This window comes from Microcaecilia unicolor, chromosome 14 (genome assembly GCF_901765095.1).
Source record: "Microcaecilia unicolor chromosome 14, aMicUni1.1, whole genome shotgun sequence".
In the NCBI taxonomy this organism is placed as follows: domain Eukaryota; kingdom Metazoa; phylum Chordata; class Amphibia; order Gymnophiona; family Siphonopidae; genus Microcaecilia; species Microcaecilia unicolor.
This window is the reverse complement of record NC_044044.1, coordinates 22,417,142-22,440,713: the sequence shown is the minus strand read 5'-3', so window position 1 is coordinate 22,440,713 and position 23,572 is coordinate 22,417,142. Positions and strand designations below refer to the sequence as shown.

The 23,572-nt window shown below is 46.3% G+C and overlaps 1 protein-coding gene across 1 annotated transcript in view; it reads right to left on the bottom strand.

The window, feature by feature from the left end:
- Positions 1-1,685: 1,685 nt before the first annotated feature.
- Positions 1,686-23,572, bottom strand: part of LOC115457642 (proline-, glutamic acid- and leucine-rich protein 1-like) — a 38,924-nt gene continuing 17,037 nt past the window's right edge. Inside the window, 17 exon segments of the mRNA XM_030187156.1 lie at positions 1,686-2,188; positions 2,369-4,096; positions 4,407-4,613; positions 5,686-5,741; positions 8,697-8,850; positions 11,302-11,452; positions 11,549-11,665; positions 13,311-13,399; positions 14,808-14,895; positions 15,327-15,456; positions 15,561-15,711; positions 15,889-15,948; positions 16,317-16,336; positions 16,339-16,387; positions 20,066-20,215; positions 20,533-20,638; positions 21,010-21,074. Coding sequence (XP_030043016.1) covers positions 2,099-2,188; positions 2,369-4,096; positions 4,407-4,613; positions 5,686-5,741; positions 8,697-8,850; positions 11,302-11,452; positions 11,549-11,665; positions 13,311-13,399; positions 14,808-14,895; positions 15,327-15,456; positions 15,561-15,711; positions 15,889-15,948; positions 16,317-16,336; positions 16,339-16,387; positions 20,066-20,215; positions 20,533-20,638; positions 21,010-21,074 — 3,411 coding nt within the window. The 3' untranslated portion in view covers positions 1,686-2,098.

The following is a 23,572-nucleotide window of genomic DNA, read 5'->3' as shown; positions in this document are numbered from 1 at the left end:
TGGAGGGGTTACCTGGAGTCTCTGGCACTGCACCAGGACATAAACTGGGCAGAAACTACATAAGTAATGCCATACTGGGAAAAGACCAAGGGTCCATCGAGCCCAGCATCCTGTCCACGACAGCGGCCAATCTAGGCCAAGGGCACCTGGCGAGCTTCCCAAACGTACAATCAAGCCATTGTGACAACACTAATGAGGTTGCCTCTTATTGGTGGAATGAGCCACTATGACATCACAATAGGTTAAATCACTGCTCTATGTAATAAAAGTGAGCCAAGTAGAGGACATAAGTACATAAGTAATGCCATACTGGGAAAAGACCAAGGGTCCATCGAGCCCAACATCCTGTCCACGACAGCGGCCAATCCAGGCCAAGGGCACCTGGTGAGCTTCCCAAACGTACAAACATTCTATACATGTTATTCCTGGAATTGTGGATTTTTCCCAAGTCCATTTAGTAGCGGTTTATGGACTTGCCCTTTAGGAAACCGTCCAACCCCTTTTAAAACTCTGCTAAGCTAACCGCCTTCACCACGTTCTCCGGCAACGAATTCCAGAGTTTAATTATACGTTGGGTGAAGAAACATTTTCTCCGATTTGTTTTAAATTTACTACACTGTAGTTTCATCGCATGCCCCCTAGTCCTAGTATTTTTGGAAAGCGTGAACAGACGCTTCACATCCACCTGTTCCACTCCACTCATTATTTTATATACCTCTATCATGTCTCCCCTCAGCCGTCTCTTCTACAAGCTGAATAGCCCTAGCCTCCTTAGTCTTTCTTCATAGGGAAGTCGTCCCATCCCCGCTATCATTTTAGTCGCCCTTCGCTGCACCTTTTCCAATTCTACTATATCTTTCTTGAGATGCGGCGACCAGAATTGAACACAATACTCTAGGTGCGGTCGCTAGATGGACCTAAGGGTTTTTCTCTGCTATTATTTGCTGTTGTCATACTGTACCGGGAAGGGATGGGACCAGCAGCATCTCCTCCTTAACAGAAGGGAAGTGAGAGGCCCGTAAAAACAATGAAGCACCTTGTGTTTAGACCAACCGCAGGCATTTCTGTTTGCAAGAGACTGGTGAGGGAGGAGAGCCAAATTAAACACATTGCCTTCATTCCTGTCTGATACAGGCCCCAGCTGTGCTACAGCTCAGCGCTAATCTAATGATAAGTCTTCCACCAAAGACACTCAAGAGGGGCTGAATGGCCTGGCGATACTAGACTGAGGAGTGTCTTTTACAGGAATGTGTCTCCCTCCGTTATAAAAGGGGCAAACTTATCACAGCAGTACGAAACACTAAAATTAAAATACTGCAGTTGTAAGCAGAAGGCATGCTGCTGTGGCATCTCCCTGAGAAGTATGTGAGCAGCTAAAGACCATCCTCCCTCCGTGGAATGGCTGCTAGAAAGTTAAAAACACCCTCAGCTCTTGCTGCAGTTCAGGGTGTGTGTGCAGGCGATAAGAATGAATTTAGGCTGCCCTGAACTGGCCATCAGATGCGAGGGGGGGGGGGCAGTTAACCTACTGTAATCTCTGGGAGTCATTTCAGGCTACAGCCGCTCGTGCCACAAAGCTACTAAGAGACCACTGCTGCAAACCATCAGCTCCTTTCCAGGTCCGTGAGTCAGGGTGAGATATAATAAAGGATTGAGACACTGACATTCTTCTTCCAAATTCAATATTAGACGCAACTGTCAAAGTTTATTTTTTCCACTTTTCTCTAACACAGCAAGTAAGTTTAAGCCAAAGAGGGGAGGGGGGAGATTAAAAAAAACAAAACAAACAAACAAAATGTTTCACAGCATGTGTCTTTTCAAATAAGAGTTCTGAGTCCCATCCGGCCTCAGAAACCCTACAAGTGTTTTTCCCTCCAGGTCTCTCAGAGCTGTACCACGATTTCTGCTCACTCTCAGATTTAGCGCTTTTGTCAGCTGAAAGAGTCTAAAGGGTTCGGTTCGGAGGCAGATCTCCACCACGCTTCCCACGCTCAAGAGCCGGCCCTGGTCTTGTCAGCATCTCGGATCAGTCATTGGCGGTGTAGGAGCAGGCCTTGATCTCGGGGGTGGGGGTGGGGCCGGTTCTGTCAAGGGCAGTCTAGGAGCTGGTATCGTGGGATATTTTGTTTCCATCGGGAGCGCAGTCAATGAAGTCGGCAAGCAAGGCCGCCGAGTCGTCGATATCAGCCTGGGTGAGAAAAACGTATGAAGTAAAACCCAAAATATGCACAAACATACCATTACGCTGTGTGCCAGATAGACAATACAGAAACAGACATAAATATAAATCCAATCTACACTTATCAATAAAAGGAAAGCCTTAAAAACGTATTTGCCTCCTCCAGAACAGCCTGGCATAAGGTCTTACCTCAGCTTTTTTCTCAGAGCTCTCTGGGGTCTCCTCTTCCTTTTCTGGTTTTATATCTCCTTCAGTCACAAGCTCCCCTATGCCTTCTTCGGTAGTTGCAGGCAATGGAGGTGCCTCGACGTTCTGGTCAGACTTCTCTTCCGTTTGGATTTCTTCACATTCCTCAGATTCTGTTGGCAGGGGAGGCGGAAGAGGTGGAGAGAGGGGTGGAGGAGGGGGAGGAGGTGGGGGAGGGGGTGAGGAAGGCGGCGGTGGCGGAGGAGGGGGAGGAGGAGGAGGGGGACTCGTCTCCTCCGGTAACTGAGGTGTCCGAGTCTCCTGCACCAGGATCGGGGTCTCCCTCACTTCCTCCTCTTCTTCGTCCTCGTCCTCCAGCCTCTCTGCACTATCGCTTTCCACTGTCATGAGTAAGTCGGTGTCTGCATCTGCTGCCATGTCTTCCTCTTCCTCTGGCTTCACCTCCTGTGCATCCTCTCGCACTGGAGACAGTCGAGGGGGGGATTCATCCATCCGTTCTTCGGCTCCTGCTTTCTCTTCCCTTACTTCAGCATCAACTTGCACCGCCGGCTCCCCCTCAGCCTCCGGTGCCTCCTTTTCCACAAAGCCAATACGCAGCTCTTCCTCCGGCTCCTCTTCTATGCGCGGCATTACGTCCTGCAGGAGTTCCTCCTCCTCCTCTTCTTCTTCTTCCTCCGTCATCACTTCATCTTCACCTTCTAAATCTTCCTCAAGGTCTTCCTCCAACTCTTCATCATCTATATCGTCGATCTCCTCCAGGTCTAGCCGCCCTTCCTCACCTTCTTCATCCTCATCCTCCTCCTCCTCCTCCTCATCATCATCATCCTCCATCATCTCACCATCATATTCTTCCTCTTCATAATCTTCCTCATCAAAGTATTCATCTTCAGCAAAGTCCTCTTCCTCCTCCTCCTCTTCCTCCTCCTCACTGCTGTTGAGGTTGATCACAGTGAGGTCCTCCTCAACGGCCAAGGCTGGAGTTTCTGCCACGAGCTGCAGAGGTGGGGGTGGGGGAGGTAGGGGTGGCGGGGGAGGTGGGGGAGCTGCAGGGGGAGCAGGGGGTTGGTTAGATGGTGGTGCTGGAGCAGAGACTGTGGCGTTTGCTGTGGTGGCACCAGTGACAGTGACAGCATGCTCCTTGGACAACTCTTCGGCTTCTTCTACCGCCTTGGCAGGTGGCGATATGGGCTGTTTCGGTAGCAGTCCCTCTGGGACGATGACCACGCTATCGTCAGAGTCACTGTCCAAGGAGATTTCCACATCCGATGTCTCTTCCTTCTCATAATGGATAAAGACAGGACGATGAGCCTTTCCACCAAAGGTTTCCTCACTGGGTGAGGGAATGCTAGGAACTCGGGGCTCCACTTCCATCTGTTCATCCAGTTGATGATTCTCAGCGCCAATGGTGCAAGGTGGCACAGAAGGCAATGTCAGGTTGGATACCAAGGAAGGCTGCAGGCGGGATGCCAGAGGTTGCCCCGATGGTAGTCCCTGTAAGGGAATGGCCAAGTGGTTGGTCTGGGGACGCACAGATGTGGCAAGTGGGCTGTGTCGGAAGGTAGATGGCACTTCTGCTCCCAGCACAGAGGATTTCAGCAGGTCTGTGGCAGCAGTACCGGTGGCAGAAAGGACTGGGAGCTGAAGAGACGGAACCCGCGGGTGGAGAATACAATTACAGATCACCAATGCCTCGGCACAAAAGGAAGAAACCTACCACAGGAAACAGAACAGGAGACATCATAAGTGGGATACACATTTCAAAAAACTAAGAAGAGGGCGGAAGGTGCTCTTTACATGGACACAACAGTTCAGGGGAAAGAGGAGAAGGGGGTGCTGTTTCTACCAATGCTTTAGACCACAATGAGGCTGGGGGGTGGGGTGCTTCCTTTCTTAACACAGATGCAGATAGGGGGCAAGACTGTCTTTGATACCAATGCTAAACGGTTAGACCCTACAAGTTATTTCTATTACTGACAAGAACGAATTTCCAGAGGACTATTCCCCCCCCCCCTTTATTTACCTTCATGTTGTTCTCCTTCTGGCCTTGGCTGAAGATGCAGACAGCGCAGTGAAGGGGAGGTGGCCACCGTGGGTGAGGCGTGAGCAGGAGACAGAGCAGCAAGCGATAGAGCTCCTTCCGGCATTCAGAGCTGGCATATGGGCTAGTCATCGGAAGAGTGCTCTGCTGTAGGTGAATCAGCAATGGCACGACGAGCTCGTGGAGTCTCTGAGGGAGAACAGCATTGAATGGAATCAAAGGCTAGGAAAGGAGATTCCAATCCCTTACCTTATGTTGTTATAGTCTGGAGAATGACACAGGGACAAAGTCTGTCCCTGTCCCCGCCCCATCCCCACTCCGTCCCAGCAGGTTCTGTCCTCATCCCCGCCCCATCCCCGTGGGCTCTGTCCTGATCTGCAGAAGTTTTGAACACTTATGATTTTATATTTAAATCTTTTTATTAAAATATAAAAAGGAACAATATGCTGTGCAACTGTTGTGTATAAATTACAAATAGAAAACAATAATAACAATGAGCAGCTGTAACACCCTCCTTCCCACCACCACCCTCTACCCTTCCAACCCCAACAATAGCTGATTTCTACTACCCCAAGGAATCCTAATCCACCCTGTTAAAATGTCCATGGGTACAAAATACAACCCGTTCTATTAGCCCTAGAGGGGAGAAATATGCCCTATGAAGCACTGTTATGATTTTTTTAATCTGTGGATGAATAAGAAATCATCAACAATCTCAGGATTCAATCTAGCTCTCCTGTCTTCCACAGTCCTTCCTGGAATAGAACTGGTAGCAGGATGTACAGGATTCCCCCATGCAAATTTTGCTAGCTGTGGCCAGTATGTTTGCTTGTTTTCCCCCCCAAAATCTAAAATATCTTTGTAGGCCTCACTCACACACAAATAATAGTCCAGTTCATTAACAGGCTTCAAAGTAGAAAATGACACGGGGACAAAGTTTATCCCCGTCCTTGTGGGCTCTGTCCTCATCCCCACCATGTCCCCACGAGCTCTATCCCCGTCCCCACGGTAACTGCGGTTCCACGTCCCCGTTTCATTTTCTATTATAGTCTCCATCCACCTTCACATGTCGCTCCACCAGCGCCCGTTTCCCTCATGCCTCCCTCACACACTGCTGTGTCAGCGCCCGTTTCCCCTCATGCCTCCCTCACACACTGATGCCTTTAATCCTTTTCCTACCATTCTGTTCTATCCTCCAGTGCAGACTGGCATGCAACTCACGTTCAGCTGAGGTCTGGGACCCTCTCTTGGCACAACTCACCCTATGTGTATCTTCTTTTATTAAAGTCCCACACAGCAGGATTGCCCGGCTGAGCACTAGAAATGGATGCAAGAAGGAGGGAAGGATAACACAAGGTCAAAAGCTGCCCCTCAGTAACAATATTCTCTCCCCCCCCCCCCACCCCAGAATCTTCTACCCAACTTATACCTGTTCTTCTAGATCCTGCTTTTCTCCCCAACAACCACTACACATCATGACTCCCCCAGAGCCCTAATCCAAAACACCTGAGGATCACCAACCCCCCATTGCAAATCTACAGCTACTCCATTCTTCCCGCCCCACTCCCTCCAATTCCATAAGTATTGCCACACTGAGACGGACTGAAGGTCCATCAAGCCCAGTATCCTGCTTCCAACAGTGGCCAATCCAGGTCACAAATACCTGGCAAGATCCAAAAAAAGTTCAATACATATCCCAGAAATAAGCAGTAGATTTTCCCCAAGTCAATTTAATAATGGTCTATGGACTTTTCCTTTAGGAAATCGGCCAGACCTTTTTTTAAACCCCGCTAAGCTAACCACCTTTACCACATTCTCTGGCAACGAATTCCTCTCTCAGGAAAACCTCTCCTTCCCACAGCTATTTCACACTCCCCCTCCCCCCCAAACACACACTTGTGATCAGCCTCTCAGGATCCGCTGCTTGCTAAGGACAAAATTATCCCCTTCATCTTATATAACAGTTTGACTAACTTTAAGCGCCATTTGTGCGTGTACTTTTATAGAATACTGCCGCCCAGGCGGGTAACTTTACACTTTTTTTGTTTTTTTTTGTTACATTTGTACCCCGCGCTTTCCCACTCATGGCAGCTCAATGCGGCAGGCAATGGAGGGTTAAGTGACTTGCCCAGAGTCACAAGGAGCTGCCTGTGCTGGGAATCGAACTCAGTTCCTCAGTTCCCCAGGACCAAAGTCCACCACCCTAACCACTAGGCCACTAAGCATTATTCTATACTTGTGTGGTATTTTATTGTTCCCAAATCATTTGTGTCTATCGCCCAAAAAGATCAATGCGGTTACCATTAGATCTAGTGACAAAAGTCTCTTACGTTGATACCAGATGCTTTTCAGCTGTGGGTGCTCAGCTGTGGAATGCACTTCCTGGTCAAATCCGTTTATGAAGTAATAAAGTGCAATTTAAAAAAAAAATGGTTGAAGATGGCTATTTATCGCTGCTTTTCTTTAAGAGTAAACTGCTACGACTTTTTGGTGTGGAAGAACAGCATTATCTGTTTTGATGATTTGTAGTGGTTGTCATGTTATCGTGTTATTTTTCTGTTTTAATTTTTGTACGCTTGTTTTTAATTGTGTGTGGTTCCTTGGAATCCGCCTAGATTTGGTATATAAATTTTTGAAATGAATGAACGAATGAATACATACATACATGCATGCATGCTAAAATGGCTTTGCACGCAATTATTAAGAGGAGCATTCACAGGGGAGAGGCACAGGCAGGGCCCACTTTTACACACATGCCACTTACAGAATACTGTATGTCACATTTAGATATTAACATTTATGCAAGCCATAAAGCTGTTAGAAATGTGTGTGACTAAATCAGGCTGTGATGATGCGGGTTTATTCTTGTATTCTGTAAGAACTCTTCCGTTCCCAAATCATCTTATACAATAGGCTTGCTACCTGTGGAAATATGGCGCCTCGTTACGGAATAACCTCTTGTGTGTCTACAGTGCAGTGAGAAGTAGCCTGGAGGTTAGAGGCGAGGGCTGGGAATCAAGAAAGCCAGGGTTCAAATCCTGGCTGGTCAGCTGACCATGAACAAACCATTTCTTCCTCGGTCACCACAGCACAATTTGGATTGCAAATCCATCGACAGGGAAATAATTTGTTTATTTAACTTTGTATATTTGTTCACACAGGAGCCTGCAAAGGCCCCTCCGGTACTATGTAAGCCACATTGAGCCTGAGTGGCCTAGTGGTTAGGGTGGTGGCCTTTGGTCCTGGGGAACTGATTTCCATTCCCACTTCAGGCACAGGCAGCTCCTTGTGACTCTGGGCAAGTCACTTAACCCTCCATTGCCCCATGTAAGCCGCATTGAGCCTGCCATGAGTGGGAAAGCGCAGGGTACAAATGTAACCAAAATAAAATAGATACTATTGGAGATTCTACATGGAATGTTGCTACTATTGGAGATTTTACATGGAATGTTGCTATTCCACTAGATTCTACATGGAATGTTGCTACTATTGGAGATTCTACACAGATTGTTGTTATTCCACTAGCAACATTCCATGTAGAAGGCTGCGCAGGCTTCTGTTTCTGTGAGTCTGACGTCCTGCACGTATGTGCAGGACGTCAGACTCACAGAAGCAGAAGCCACATTGGTGATCTGCAAGGGCCGACTTCTACATGGAATGTTGCTACTATTGGAGATGCTACATGGAACGTTGCGATTCTACTAGCAACATTCCATGCAGAAGGCTGCGCAGGACGTCAGACTCACAGAAGCATAAGCCTGCGCGGCCACATTGGTGATCTGCAAGGGCCGACTTCTAGTGGAATAGCAACATTCCATGTAGAATCTCAAATAGTAGCAACATTCCATGTAGAATCTCAAATAGTAGCAACAGTGGAGGAGTGGCCTAGTGGTTAGGGTGGTGGACTTTGGTCCTGGGGAACTGAGTTCGATTTCCGGCACAGGGAGCTCCTTGTGACTCTGGGCAAGTCACTTAACCCTCCATTGCCCCATGTAAGCCGCATTGAGCCTGCCATGAGTGGGAAAGCGCAGGGTACAAATGTAACAACAACAAAAAAAAAATATGTGGGAAAATGTGGGATACAAATGTTACAAATAAATAAGCTTGTCTTAAGCTCCCAACTCGCTCTTAAGACACTGTGTTTTAAGTCAGTAAACCAGAGAAAGCAGCCTGGGATAGGAGACTAGACCGGCCATTTGAGGTTTGGAACAGCCACTAGACCCCAGGAAATACTGCTCACGACCTAGAGGTTGTTTCTGCAGCTCCCATTACCTCTCAGAGCCATAGTGCATGTATCGCTGTTTGCATTGACATCTTGTTTGCGGTGGTTCTGCAGCTGAGGGCCATCTCCCACATCCATCTTTTGTTTCTTGCTTCCTGGCTTCCCGTTGCTCAAGATTTCGGCGCCCAAACGTCCCACCCTTAGCTGAAAGGGCAGAAAAAAAAAAAGGTCTAACACTTAAAGGAATGAAAAAGCTGAAGAAACCTCTACAGCAAGCCAATTTTGTTACGAGTGGGATTAGCTGCCCATACATTAACACATGCACTCCAAGCAGAGGAGACAGAGTGCCAAGTCCCAGGTCTGGCTCCTAAAATGCTGAATATAAATGCAAAAACCTTGAAATCCTTGTAAACGGAAGGTGGGCCCATCAGAAATTTATAACAGCTGACCAGCGCAGGTTCAACTATTGAAACCAATTCCATGGTAAAACCACGGAATTGGGTGGTTTCCCGCTCCCCCCCCCCCCCCCCCCCCCCCGGTGGGATCTTTATAAAGCCTGTGGGTTGCCGGTTTTCGGGCGCTTTTCAATCCCCACGGCCGCGGGTTTGGCTTTTTCTCACCACAGCCATGGGTTGCGCGCTCTGCAGCTTGCTCTCCATTGGTCCTAATTGGACCAATAGGAGCATGCGGGAGATCCGGCCGACTATAATGGCTGCATGCAGCACTAGACTATGGTGGTGGCCTGAGCTGGCCTAATGGCAGCTGGCCGGCCCGGCAGGAGATGGACTGTGGAGAGTGAGACAGGGCAGCTGTGAGTAGCTGCTATGCTAGCAGGAGCCAGAGGGAGCACGTATAGACCGAGGGAGACACAGGACTCGAATCAGAGCAGGGGGGGGGGGGGGGCTGTGGAATTGTAAAAAAACACAAAATAAAATAAAAACAATGCTGGAGGGGGGGGGGGCACAGTTTTTTGTGCTTAGATCAAAAGAGAAAGATGGTTTGTGGGAACTTGCTCCTTTTGTTTGTGGAATGCAATTTTATATTACAAAAATGATGATGCCGATTATGATTATGCTGCTGCTTACGATGATTTCAATATTAATGTTCACATCAACCTAAAACTTTTTGACATCTGCTAAATGTTTTGGTGAGCAGTACCTCGGTAGAAAATAGGCATAAAAATATTGTACAGATGGTATTATATTTCAATGAGACTACTGAAAATATTTAAGCATGGCAGTGGACACTGTGGTATGAATGGAGATATGTTCCACATTTGGTGGACTTGTCCTGTCATACAATCATGTTGGTCTACTGTTCTCCGACTTGTAAAGCAGATTCTGGGAATCTGAACATTGTCTACTACATCATAAACCTTTCGGTATAAAGCCAACCCAACACAAACTAGCTACTAATTTCTTTACAGCGGCTAGATTAGCACTGGCGGCTGGCAGCTTTTCATAAGGTGTGGGACAGCTCCGAAGTTGGAATAGCCGAAATACAATTAAGTAGGGTCATTGTACCGTACTCTCTTCCATGCTCTCATTACCTCTCGCCTTAACTACTGCAACCTACTCCTCACTGGCCTCCCACTTAACCATCTATCCCCCCTTCAATCCGTTCAGAACTCTGCTGCACGTCTTATATTCCGCCTGAACCGTTATACTCGTATCACCCCTCTCCTCAGGTCACTTCACTGGCTTCCGATCAGATACCGCATACAGTTCAAGCTTCTCCTTCTTACCTACAAATGCACTCAGTCTGCAGCCCCTCATTACCTCTCTACCCTCATTTCCCCTTACGTTCCCGCCCGTAACTTCCGCTCACAGGACAAATCCCTCCTCTCAGTACCCTTCCCCACCACCGCCAACTCAAGGCTCCGCTCATTCTGCCTCGCCTCACCCTATGCTTGGAATAAACTTCCTGAGCCCTTACGCCAAGCCCCCTCCCTACTCATCTTCAAATCTTTGCTCAACGTCCACCTCTTCAATGTTGCTTTCGGCACCTAACCTTTATACCTTTCAGGAAATCTAGACTGCCCCTATTTGACTGACTGTACATTTGTCTATTAGATTGTAAGCTCCTTGAGCAGGGACCGTCCTTCTATGTTAAATTGTACAGCGCTGCGTAACCCTAGTAGCGCTTTAGAAATGTCAAGTAGTAGTAGTTGTACCCTGCCCACTTGGGGAGGGGGGGGGGGGTGGTTAGGGGTTGGATGTTCTGTGATGTGTAGTACTATTTCCCATTTGCTTTTATAGTACGTTATGAGATATTGTATTCAGCTCAGTGTGTTTAATAAAGGCTTTTTGGGAAAGAAAAAAAAGTTATACCCAGAAGTTTGGCCAAACTGATTTATGTAAGTTGCATCGTTATTAGGTTTGTTTGGTTTTTTTTTTTTGCATTTTTTTTTGACACACTGAACTTTTTGATTAATACACTATTATTTGTGGATTTTGGACAGTGACACTGGACTCAGAGTGGATTTAAAAAATGTGAACTTGGCACTGTTTGGTTCCTGTACATTTCTGATGGTCCATCATCTATAGTTCAGGTTTTTTTGGGGGGTTATACTGAGTTTATTCCCGAAACGCTGCTCTTCCGGCGCCACCTGCTGGTGATGTATTAGCAGACCAAGAATTAAGGGCATGTCCTAACCTTGATGGTATCTGTGGGAGGACTGATATCACTGGTGAGGTGAGCCAGCAGCACGTCGCACTGGTGACCGGCGCCCTGAAGAACTCCAGAAGAGGCTCCACAGACTTTGATCCACAACTCCAACACCTGGTAAACCTTTGTTCGAACAGCGCTAGAGGAAGGGAACAGCGTTAGCGTAATTACATCACAAAATGATGCCCTTCTTGTGTCTCTCTCACTCTGCTTTTCGGTCCCTTTCCCCGCTAACCTGTAAGGCTTCTCCTGGCCTGGTATGACGGTGTCTCTTTTTCCACTCCATAGCGTCAAAACCTGTGCAAACAGCCTGCAGAACAGGTCAGCAAAGCGCACCAGTCTGCTGCCACACCTGTGAAAGGAAACTAATCATTCTGTGCAGACCGTATACCATGCCACATCCTGCCTCTACAACTCTAGGACACGTACTCCCAACCCCCCAATACCTTGCACAATCAGGGGCTGATTTAAGATTTCACGAGTTGAGAGAGAGAAGGGAGGCCAGAATACCACAATAACATGCCTTTAAAACAGCAGTGTTTCTGCCTGCTTTTAGGCTGGGTAACACGTTCCACTTCAGCTTGGGTTTTTGGGACCTTTAAAATCTGGTAACCTAGGTAGGTGCTTCTCAACCCTGTCCTAGAAGGCACACCTAGCCTTACAGGTTACCACAATGAATAGGCCATGATATAAATTTGCATTTGTTGGGGGCTCTCTGTATGCAAATATTCTTCATGCATATTCATTGCGGTAATCCTTAAAACCAGAATGGCCAGGTGTGCTTCCAGGAGAGTGTTGAGCAGCACTGCCGTAGGCAGCTGACTTTGATAAACTCAGGCCTGCCTCTACACTGACAGACCACACACCTTGCTATGCCCTGCCTCCACACTTCTAACCCATCTCACCACACCCCACCCATTCACCCTGTCTCCGATCACTTCCCTCCCCTAACCTGGTTCAGCACAATTAGTCTGATGTTCCCTAGTGGTCTCCCCTTTCCCCACCTCCTGTACATGCTCAGTATAGTCAGTCTAGGGAGGTGGGGGTGTCACAAAACTTCTCAGGAGTGGAGGAATAACCTAATGGTTAGTGCAGTGGGCTGAGAACCTGGGTTCAATTCCTACTGCCGCTCCTTGTGGCCCTGGGCAAGTCACTTAACTCTCCATTGCCCCGGGTACCAAAAGATTGTGAAGGACACAGAAAGCACCTGCATGCAAAATATGCAAATTACTTTGGTTGTACTACAGAAAAGTGGTACCGTATTTTTCAGACTATAAGACGCACCTAGGTTTTAGAGGAGGAAAATAGGAAAAAAAATGTTTTTTTCTTTTTCCCTCCTCTAAAACCTAGGTGCTCCGGTGCGTCTTGTCCGAATCCCTCCCTCCGAGTTCGGGATCGCCCTCCCCCCCGGCCCTGTCACCACTTCTCCCTACTCACGTCACGCGATCTTCCCTGGTGGTCTAGTGACGTCGGGGCAGGAAAGAGCCCCCTCTTTCCTGCCCAGCGCGCTGCTCTCCGTCCTCCTGTATGCTGCCTGACGGTCTCGGCGAGATTCAAAATGGCCGCCGAGAATTGAAGGCGGCCATTTTGAATCTCGCCGAGACCATCAGGCTGCATACAGGAGGACGGAGAGCAACGCGCTGGGCAGGAAAGAGGGGGCTCTTTCCTGCCCCGACGTCACTAGACCACCAGGGAAGATCGCGTGACGTGAGTAGGGAGAAGTGGTGACAGGGCCGGGGGGGAGGGCGATCCCGAACTCGGAGGGAGGGAGGGCGGGCGAGCGATCCCGAACTCGGAGGGAGGGAGGGAAATCTCTACCTTCGGACTATAAGACGCACCCCCCATTTTCCTCCCAAATTTGGGGGGAAAAAAGTGCGTCATAGTCCGAAAAATACGGTATATCATATCCACGACCCCTTTACCCTTTGAAAACAAAGAGCCCCCCCCCCTTCTGTGCCTGCTGAGATTTCCACATCAAAAGTGAAGAAATCACTTACGCCATAATGAGTGCAGCCAGCAGATCCAGCACCTCCGCGTGGATGGATGGTAGCAGCAGCGTCTTTAGGGGCCCATCCCCCAGCCAGCTCTGCTCAGGAGAGAAGCAAGGTAAGCGCAGAGACCACCACACCACCACCACCACCCATTCCCCACCTAAAAATGAATCCAGTAAAAGATATTTCTCTATCAAGGATGTTTGCCGCCTCACCCCCAAACATTCCTACCAACAAGGCTGTTCCCACAGAGCGCGTTCACCACGGTGAAACTGTTTCAGCCATGCAAGACTGGATATTAAGAATGAAAATAGCAGGGGAATTGAAAAAAAAAAACAAAAAAAAAACCTTACAGATGAATGCAGGGGGAGATATGATGATAAAAGGGAAGAATGTATTTCCTTAAGTAGGGTGTTTGGTGGGGAGGGGGAAGTGGGAAAGAAAAGAATGGTTAAATTTTTTTTTTTTAATTTTATTTTTGTTACATTTGTACTCCACACTTTCCCACTCATGGCAGGCTCAATGCGGCTTATATGGGGCAATGGAGGGTTAAGTGACTTGCCCAGAGTCACAAGGAGCTGCCTGTGCCTGAAGTGGGAATCGAACTCAGTTCCTCAGTTCCCCATGACCAAAGTCCACCACCCTAACCACTAGGCCACTCCTCCACTGTTGCTACTATTTGGAGATTCTACATGGAATGTTGCTATTCCACTAGCAACATTCCATGTAGAAGTCGGCCCTTGCAGATCACCAATGTGGCCGCACAGGCTTCTGCTTCTGTGAGTCTGACGTCCTGCGTGCAGGACGTTAGACTCACAGAGAAACAGAAGCCTGCGAAGCTTTCTACGTGGAATGTTGCTAGTGGAATAGCAACATTCCATGTAGAATCTCCAATAGTATCTATTTTATTTTTGTTACATTTGTACCCTGCGCTTTCCCACTCATGGCAGGCTCAATGCGGCTTACATGGGGCAATGGAGGGTTAAGTGACTTGCCCAGAGTCACAAGGAGCTGCCTGTGCCTGAAGTGGGAATTGAACTCAGTTCCTCAGTTCCCCAGGACCAAAGTCCACCACCCTAACCACTAGGCCACTCCTCCACTCCAGGGAAATACACTGAAGGAGCCATAGTGCATACCAAAAGAAAGGGTGTAAATCGGAGAAATTCATCAGGATTTTGATATACAGAGTGAAAACTGTGCGGGGGGGTGGGGGGGGGGGGAACAAACTAGTTAGAAGGGTTATCTAAGGATACAAAGAAATGTTTTTGTTATTACATTTATTTTCTGAGAGCATAGGAGGCGGCATATTAATACGAAGCTATGGTGGTTTGGACAATGCTTGAACTGCTTTGTATTATTCAGCTGAGATCAATAAAAACTTATTATTGAAATCAAAAACAAAAGTTTCAGCCTTGTGTGACCAAAGCGCTGCAGCTTTTTATTCTAAGGCCTGAAAGTGGCATATCAGCACCGCCCCCCCCCCCCCCCCAATTTAACACTTACAATGTTTTTGCTGTTAATGCTCAAAACCCTGCAGATGGCATCTAGGACATCCTGAACAGGAACAGTCACAGGCACTGAAAAGCTGGAGCTGAGAGAGGAAATGGGAAAAAAAAAAATCAGATCTCGCTTTCTGTACTGGTCTGGTGAGGATGTTAAGAAAAACATGATTAAACTAAGGAAAATTAAGAGGGTTCTGTGGGCAAAAAGGAACAGGTCTCCAAGAATCCTCCACAAATATCCACCTTCACAACTCCTCTCCCTCTTCAACTGGTAAGTACCACCATGCTAGGACAGACCGATGATCTATCAAACCCTGCATCCTTTCTACCCCAGCAATGACTATCTGGGTCACCTGAAGTAACCTGTCTGAAGACCTTCCCTCCCCTATCTGCCTTCAGTGCCTCCCCTCCTATCCTCAAAGAATCACATTTATCACCTTGGCAGGTAGCAGAGATCTGAGGATGTATGGTCCCTGTCTCGAGGGTAAGGTGCTGGCGATGGTTTTATTTGAGTTAGTACCTAAGAAGCAGACACAGGCATTTGCTGATGCCAGAGAATCGATGCTTTAGACGCAGCACATGGAGGGATTCCCCATCATCTGCTACTGGAAGCAGCAGCTCCACCCCAGGGCCCTCATAATGAAGTGGTTCTGGAAAAGGAAGAGAACATTATCATTTCTCTTCTGTGCCCCCCTGAAGAAGGGGAGAAATCCCTCTCTACTTGTAAACCGTGAGAGGGGACATGCTCACCTACCTGTCTCTGCTTCCTCATACAGCTGACCTACTGTGGCATGCAGCGTTGCCAGGAGACACTGTAGCTGATGCTCCCAGCACTCCGTGTGTTTCACCCCCTGTGCAAATCCCGAGCCCAGAGAAGGAAGGAGGGTGTAGCACTCGCATGCCAGCTAAAATCAGAGGGAGATACTGTCAAACAAAATCAGCTGTATATAGGAACATGACATATGTGTGTTGCAACATCATAAAGAGACATGCGTATCTTGCCCAATCCCACAGCAGACAGATTCAAAACTGCCCCATGTGTTCCCAGCCCAGCAAAGTCCCTGGAGGTAAGCTCCTCTCACCTGCTGAATCTGAGGGCTCTCTGCTTCCAGTTGACTCAAAAAAAAGGAGGCTAATTTCCCCTGTGGTTGGGGGGGGGGGGGGGGGGGGGGTAGAGAGGAAGAGAGACAGAATAAGAATTACATGCTCAATTCACAATGTACGAACAAGAGGAAGAGGACGGGAAGACCTTACTACCAGGGAAGAACAGGACTGAAGTACTTTGTCACAGCCGCATGGGGTATCAGAGGATGCAGCAGAGAGGGAATGAGGTACATTAAGCAGACGATACAGCATAAGAATGAGGTGGCAAAGCTCTGTGTTGAGGTCTCAGGACTAAAGTAGCAGAGGGTGCAGCAGGGCAAAGTTAAGGTGCAGTGACAAAACTAAGGTGTGGGGGGGGGGGGGGGGAATTTAATTTTATTAAGTAAAAGGTTTTTGCTGAACTTACCCGCAAAGAGCCACAGGCTCGGGATAAAAGGTCATACAGGCTTTCATTCCTTCCAATGCTGGAGCCTGGCACTGTCCAAAGAGAGAGGGAGGAAGGTTATTATACAGGTGGTAAAGGCTGCAGGCACACATGGGTATTTGAGAACCCTTGCACTAAGTGCCACTGGGTGGTCATGACCCCATGAAGAAAGGGGAGAAACAGCTCTTTAAGCCCAACCCAAAAGCCATCTAGTAGAACTGCACAAAAATTCATGAAACGTTTTTGAGGTCGATATTTAGCAGGAGAGAAACCGGATGGAGGATGGTCCTACCCTGTTATCTCCTGCTGACCTAGTCATAGCCAGATTTTCAGCAGCAGCATAACCGGACAGTGCCGCTGAATATCCGGGCAGACTGAGGCAGCACAATCCTGGAATGGAGCCTGGAGTTACCCGGTTAGCAGCGATTCTCAGTCTGCTAACTGGTAATGATTATAATAAAGTTAGGGCAGCTTTGAATAACTGGATAAAGCTCAGCCTGTGGCAGTTAGTGCCTTAAAAGTTTGACTGCTGCTGGCTGAATAGAAAGAAAGAAAGAAAGAAAGAAAGAAAGAAAGAAAGAAAGAAAGAAAGAAAGAAAGAAAGAAAGAAAGAAAGAAAGAAATACACTCACACATCGAAAGAAAAAGAAAGAAAGAAAGAAATACACTCACACATCGAAAGAAAAAAAGAAAGAAAGAAAGAAAGAAAGAAATACACTCACACATCGAAAGAAAAAGAAAGAAAGAAAGAAATACACTCACACATCGAAAGAAAAGAAAGAAAGAAAGAAATACACTCACACATCGAAAGAAAAAGAAAGAAAGAAAGAAATACACTCACACATCGAAAGAAAAAGAAAGAAAGAAAGAAATACACTCACACATCGAAAGAAAAAGAAAGAAAGATACTCACACATCGAAAGAAAAAGAAAGAAAGATACTCACACATCGAAAGAAAAAGAAAGAAAGATACTCACACATCGAAAGAAAAAGAAAGAAAGATACTCACACATCGAAAGAAAAAGAAAGAAAGATACTCACACATCGAAAGAAAAAGAAAGAAAGATACTCACACATCGAAAGAAAAAGAAAGAAAGAAAGAAAGATACTCACACATCGAAAGAAAAAGAAAGAAATATACTCACACATCGAAAGAAAAAGAAAGAAATATACTCACACATCGAAAGAAAGAAAGAAAGAAAGAAACTCACACATCGAAAGAAAAAGAAAGAAAGATACTCACACATCGAAAGAAAAAGAAAGAAAGATACTCACACATCGAAAGAAAAAGAAAGAAAGATACTCACACATCGAAAGAAAAAGAAAGAAAGATACTCACACATCGAAAGAAAAAGAAAGAAAGATACTCACACATCGAAAGAAAAAGAAAGAAAGATACTCACACATCGAAAGAAAAAGAAAGAAAGATACTCACACATCGAAAGAAAAAGAAAGAAAGATACTCACACATCGAAAGAAAAAGAAAGAAAGATACTCACACATCGAAAGAAAAAGAAAGAAAGAAAGAAAGATACTCACACATCGAAAGAAAAAGAAAGAAAGAAAGAAAGATACTCACACATCGAAAGAAAAAGAAAGAAAGATACTCACACATCGAAAGAAAAAGAAAGAAAGATACTCACACATCGAAAGAAAAAGAAAGAAAGAAAGATACTCACACATCGAAAGAAAAAGAAAGAAATATACTCACACATCGAAAGAAAAAGAAAGAAATATACTCACACATCGAAAGAAAGAAAGAAAGAAAGAAAGAAACTCACACATCGAAAGAAAAACAAAGAAATATACTCACACATCGAAAGAAAGAAAGAAAGAAAGAAAGAAAGAAACTCACACATCGAAAGAAAAACAAAGAAAGAAAGAAATACACTCACACATCGAAAGAAAGAAAGAAATATACTCACACATCGAAAGAAAAACAAAGAAAGAAAGAAAGAAATATACTCACACATCGAAAGAAAAAGAAAGAAATATACTCACACATCGAAAGAAAGAAAGAAAGATACTCACACATCGAAAGAAAAAGAAAGAAAGATACTCACACATCGAAAGAAAAAGAAAGAAAGATACTCACACATCGAAAGAAAAAGAAAGAAAGATACTCACACATCGAAAGAAAAAGAAAGAAAGATACTCACACATCGAAAGAAAAAGAAAGAAAGAAAGAAAGATACTCACACATCGAAAGAAAAAGAAAGAAAGAAAGAAAGATACTCACACATCGAAAGAAAAAGAAAGAAAGAAAGAAAGATACTCACACATCGAAAGAAAAAGAAAGAAAGAAAGAAAGAAAGATACTCACACATCGAAAGAAAAAGAAATATACTCACACATCGAAAGAAAAAGAAAGAAATATACTCACACATCGAAAGAAAGAAAGAAAGAAAGAAAGAAAGAAACTCACACATCGAAAGAAAAACAAAGAAAGAAAGAAACTCACACATCGAAAGAAAAACAAAGAAAGAAAGAAACTCACACATCGAAAGAAAAACAAAGAAAGAAAGAAACTCACATCGAAAGAAAGAAAGAAATATACTCACACATCGAAAGAAAAACAAGAAAAAAAGAAATATACTCACACATCGAAAGAAAGAAAGAAATATACTCACACATCGAAAGAAAAACAAAGAAAGAAAGAAAGAAATATACTCACACATCGAAAGAAAGAAAGAAATATACTCACACATCGAAAGAAAGAAAGAAATATACTCACACATCGAAAGAAAGAAAGAAATATACTCACACATCGAAAGAAAGAAAGAAATATACTCACACATCTACACCAGGCTTGTCCAATCTACGGCCCACAGGCCAGAATCCAGCCTGCCAAGGAATTTTTTTTTCTGGCCCTCTGAAGCTTGGCAATACTTGAACCTGTGAGATCAACCCTAATTTCCAGCGCCAGGCAGCTCAAGAATGCAGAGAGCTCAGTTGCAGTGAGGAAGCAGGAAGACCTCTGTTTCTTTGCATCTGAAGCCAGGTTTGGTGTGTTTGTGTTGGGGAGGGGGGGGAGTACATGAGAGACAGAGAAAGAGAGAGAGAGAGACAGGGTGATTTCCGGGGGGGGGGGGGGGGGGGGGGGGTACATGAGATAGAGAGAAAGAGACTGGGTGAAAGCTGGGGGGTATACGAGAGTGTGAGAGACCAGGTGAAGACTGCAGAGTGGGGTACTTGAGACAGACAGCGAGAGAGACTGGGTGAATGCTTGGGGGGGGGGGGGGGGCATGAGACAGAGTGGGTGAAGGTTGGGAAGGGGTGCTTGAGAGAGAGAGAGCAGGATTGGATGAAGGCTGGGAAAGGGACAGCACACCATCGTATTTTGCCAAATAAAACAGTGCGTGCTTTGGCCCTCCGAATGTTACAAAATGTAAAAATGTGGCCCCCGAAAGAAAAAAGGTTGGTCAAGCCTGATATAAACAGTTGTTCTAAGTCAGCGGAGGAGGAGAAAGTGACCCAACATGCAGTGGTTCACATACTCCTCCTCCTCCTCCTTCTGCCACATGATCTCTGTGGGGGAGGAGGGAGAGCCACAGCCTTGCAGAATTCTGCATGTTCTGTAGGGGTGGGGAATTCCATGCGAATTCTGCACTGTGCACAGAATTCCTCGGGGGAGTAACATCTATACCACCATCCCCCCCAAGCCTTACACCGCATTCTGAAGTCACTGTTATCCTGAAACAACTCCCTCCCAGGAGGTTTAGAGGTCTCACCTCAGGCTTGAGGTCCAGCAGAGAGGTGAGAAGGCCGGGAATGAGGTTCATCGAGATCTCGCGGGACAAAGCAGGAAGGAGTGAGGAGTATTTCAGCAGGTCATGCAGGACAAGCACGGCCAGCTCCATCGTTGGTGGCAGGTCCTGGGACTGTGAGATGCAGAGGAAGACAGATCAGAACATTACCAAGGCAAAGTGAAAGGGGGAGGGGTACAGGCACTGAGCAGGATAACTGCTCCAGCAAAGCAGGAAAATAGTACCCCATAATTTTAAAATGTCCAGTTAAAGTTGTCTCTGTAAGGCAGGCAACTTGTCCTGTCCCACCCCTCCCCCCCCCCCAAAGTCAAGTCTATCTGAGGAAGGTATCTCACATCCTCCCACCATCCATCCTGTTTCAGAGAGATGTCTTCCTGTCCTGCCCCCCCCCCACCCACCATCATCACAAAGATGCTTTGGCGAGATCTTACTTGTATAATATGCTGGATGCTTCGAAGCCAGGACACACAGTGCTGCTGAAAGTGATCTGTTGGACTTTCCGCGGCAAGCAGCGAAAGAAGACACAGTCCTTCGAACCTGAAATGTTTTATTTTTTTTTTTTTTAATTTAGAAAAAGTTCTGCATTGCCTTCCCAGCAAAAGCTATCCAAATCAGAGAATATAATGTTAAGCACAGCAGCAAAGCCTGACCTCATGGTTACATACCAGGCCTTGTGTATTATAAATATACACACTAGTTCAATGGCTAGTGAGGACTCCAAAGGACAGGGGGGTGCGGGAGGCAAGCAGGGGAGTGGTGTTCCCTATGGATAGACTCAGGGCCCCATTTCCTGATGAACTGCCCCCTAGTGGTTAAAAAAAACATACCCCCCCCCCCCCCCTCACCTCATCCCCCACAGTAACGCTGAAATCTATGGTTAAAACAAAACACTGCTCTCTCTTCCTTACCTCGTCTTGATAGAGCTCAGACGAGCATTGCTGATTCCCGTCAGGCCTCCAATGGATGTGGAGCTCTGCAATCAGAGCAGATGAAGAGGCTCAGTATCAGCCCAAAAGAACAGAGGCAGAATCACACAACAGCAGGGCCAGAGCAGCAGCAGAAAGTCACGACAGCTGTCGCTGATGGGGCTGTGGAAAAGGAAGAAGACAGGAGGGAAGGCCGGAAAAGAAACTAGTATCCTATATAATAAAAGGCACCTCCAACATTCTGAAGCTGACTGCATGGCTGAGGCATTCCTGCTCTCTGTATCCATCTCCTGAATTGACATCATGTACTTCCGGGTTCGTCACAAGCAGAAGTGACCAACCACACGAGGTTTCTCGGCTTCAGAATGTTGGAGGTGCATTCTATTAAATAGGATTGGTCAGTTCCTTGAAGCACAGCCAGAGCTCAGCGTCCTGCACAGTAACGCTCAGACACCAGAGGGGGGGGGGGGGGGGCTGACACCAGAGGGAGGGAGGGAGGGGGGGCCTGACACCAGAGGGAGGGGGGGTATCTCTGTCACACACACACTCTCTCTCTCTCACAGTCAATGTCTTTCTCTCACTCTCACACACTGTCTCTCACACACTATGTCTCACACTGTATCACATTCACTCTCTATGTGTCACACAGTCACTCACACACTCTCTTGGTCTCATACACTCAGTCTCACAGAGAGTCTGCGTCTCACACATACTCTCTCTCGCACACACTGTATCTGTGTGAAACACACTCTCTCTCACACTGTCTCTCACATACGCACTTGCACACACTCTCATTCTCACACACACACACACTCATTCTCACACACACACACACACACACACTCTCTCTCTCACAGACACACTCGCACCCAGACTCACTCTCTCACACACACACTTGCACATTCACTCTCTCTCACACAGTCACTCTCACATACACTCTCTCAAACATACACACTCCGAGGAAAACCTTGCTAGCGCCTGTTTCATTTGTGTCATAAACGGGCCTTTTTTACTAGTAGAGAAAGAAAGACGGGCTAAGATGTCTGAAGAGATGGGGAAAGGCTGAGAAGGAAATGGGGTTGCAAGAAAAACGTGCCCGGAAGTAAGGGAAGAAGTTCTCCAAAGAGAGAAGGAAAGTGGCTGACATTTACTCTCAAGGTGTGCGCGAGCTCAATACTGTATGACGTATGGAGGAATACATTTATAGACAGCTTTGAAAGTCAACAGATGTTCTGAATTTGTCTGTATAGGCCTCCCTGTCATTGGTGTGATCCCTGACGCAGGTGCGATAGCACCGAAACACGGCCCGTGTCGGGTCTCCCTTCAATCAAATTTGACCATTAAAAGGTTTTCAATATAAGTATTGTGTCCCTTTTGTTTTTAAAGGCCCTTTGTGCTGTGTTGTTTTGCTTGGACTGTGCTTGTGTTTAGTTCCCTCTCTTTGTCACACTGAAGGAAAAAAAGAACAGAAAAGGCCAAAAGAAAAGCATTCCCTTATTTAAATTTACAGATAAATCAAATGACTGTACTTTGCATAGATTTCCAACTTGATTGAAGGATATTAGGATTACCGTCTTCTTTCTCAAAATGTGATAATATACTGTCCCTCAGGTGTTCCGTTGATCAGTCTACTGAATAATTATTGATGTGTGAACCCCCCGTCCCCTACTACTGTTTCTTTTGTTACACCAACACATTCAGAATGGTTTTGTTTTATACCAGTTAATCAGCCATTGAAATAAAATTAAACGAGCGAGCACTTGCTGCCTCCTATTTAGGAGACGCTAAGGGCGCTCACATTTAAGTCAGCGTTATTCAGTTAACTTATGCTAATGTCCGTGCGTTTGCTGAAAAGTGCTTCCACACTCAATTCTCTGCCCTCGACATGCCCCTCCCCGCCAAAGAAAACACCGTGCAGTTAGTGTGTGCAAATGACAAAACTAACGCGAAACAGTTTTCTGCATTCTGTATAAGTCATTGGTGAGGCCCCACCTAGAGTATTGTGTTCAGTTTTGGAGGCCGTACCTTGCGAAGGATGTAAAAAGAATTGAAGCGGTGCAAAGAAAAGCTATGAGAATGGTAAGGGATTTACAGGACGTACGAGGAGAGACTTGATGACCTGAACATGTATACTCTGGAAGAAAGGAGAAACAGGGGTGATATGATACAGACGTTCAAATATTTGAAAAGTATAAATTCGCAAACTAACCTTTTCCGGAGGTGCAAAGGCGGTAGAACGAGAGGACATGAAATGAGATTGAAGGGGGGCAGACTCAAGAAAAATGTCAGGAAGTATTTTTTCATGGAGAGAGTAATGGATGCTTGGAATGCCCTCCCGCGGGAGGTGGTGAAAATGAAAATGGTAACAGAATTCAAACACGCGTGGAATAAACATAAAGGAATCCTGTTCAGAAGGAATGGATTCTAAGGAGCTTAGCCGAGATTGGGTGGCAGAGCTGGTGGCGGGAGGCAGGGATGGTGGTTGGGAGGCGGGGATAGTGCTGGGCAGACTTACACGGTCTGTGCCAGAGCCGGTGGTTGTGAG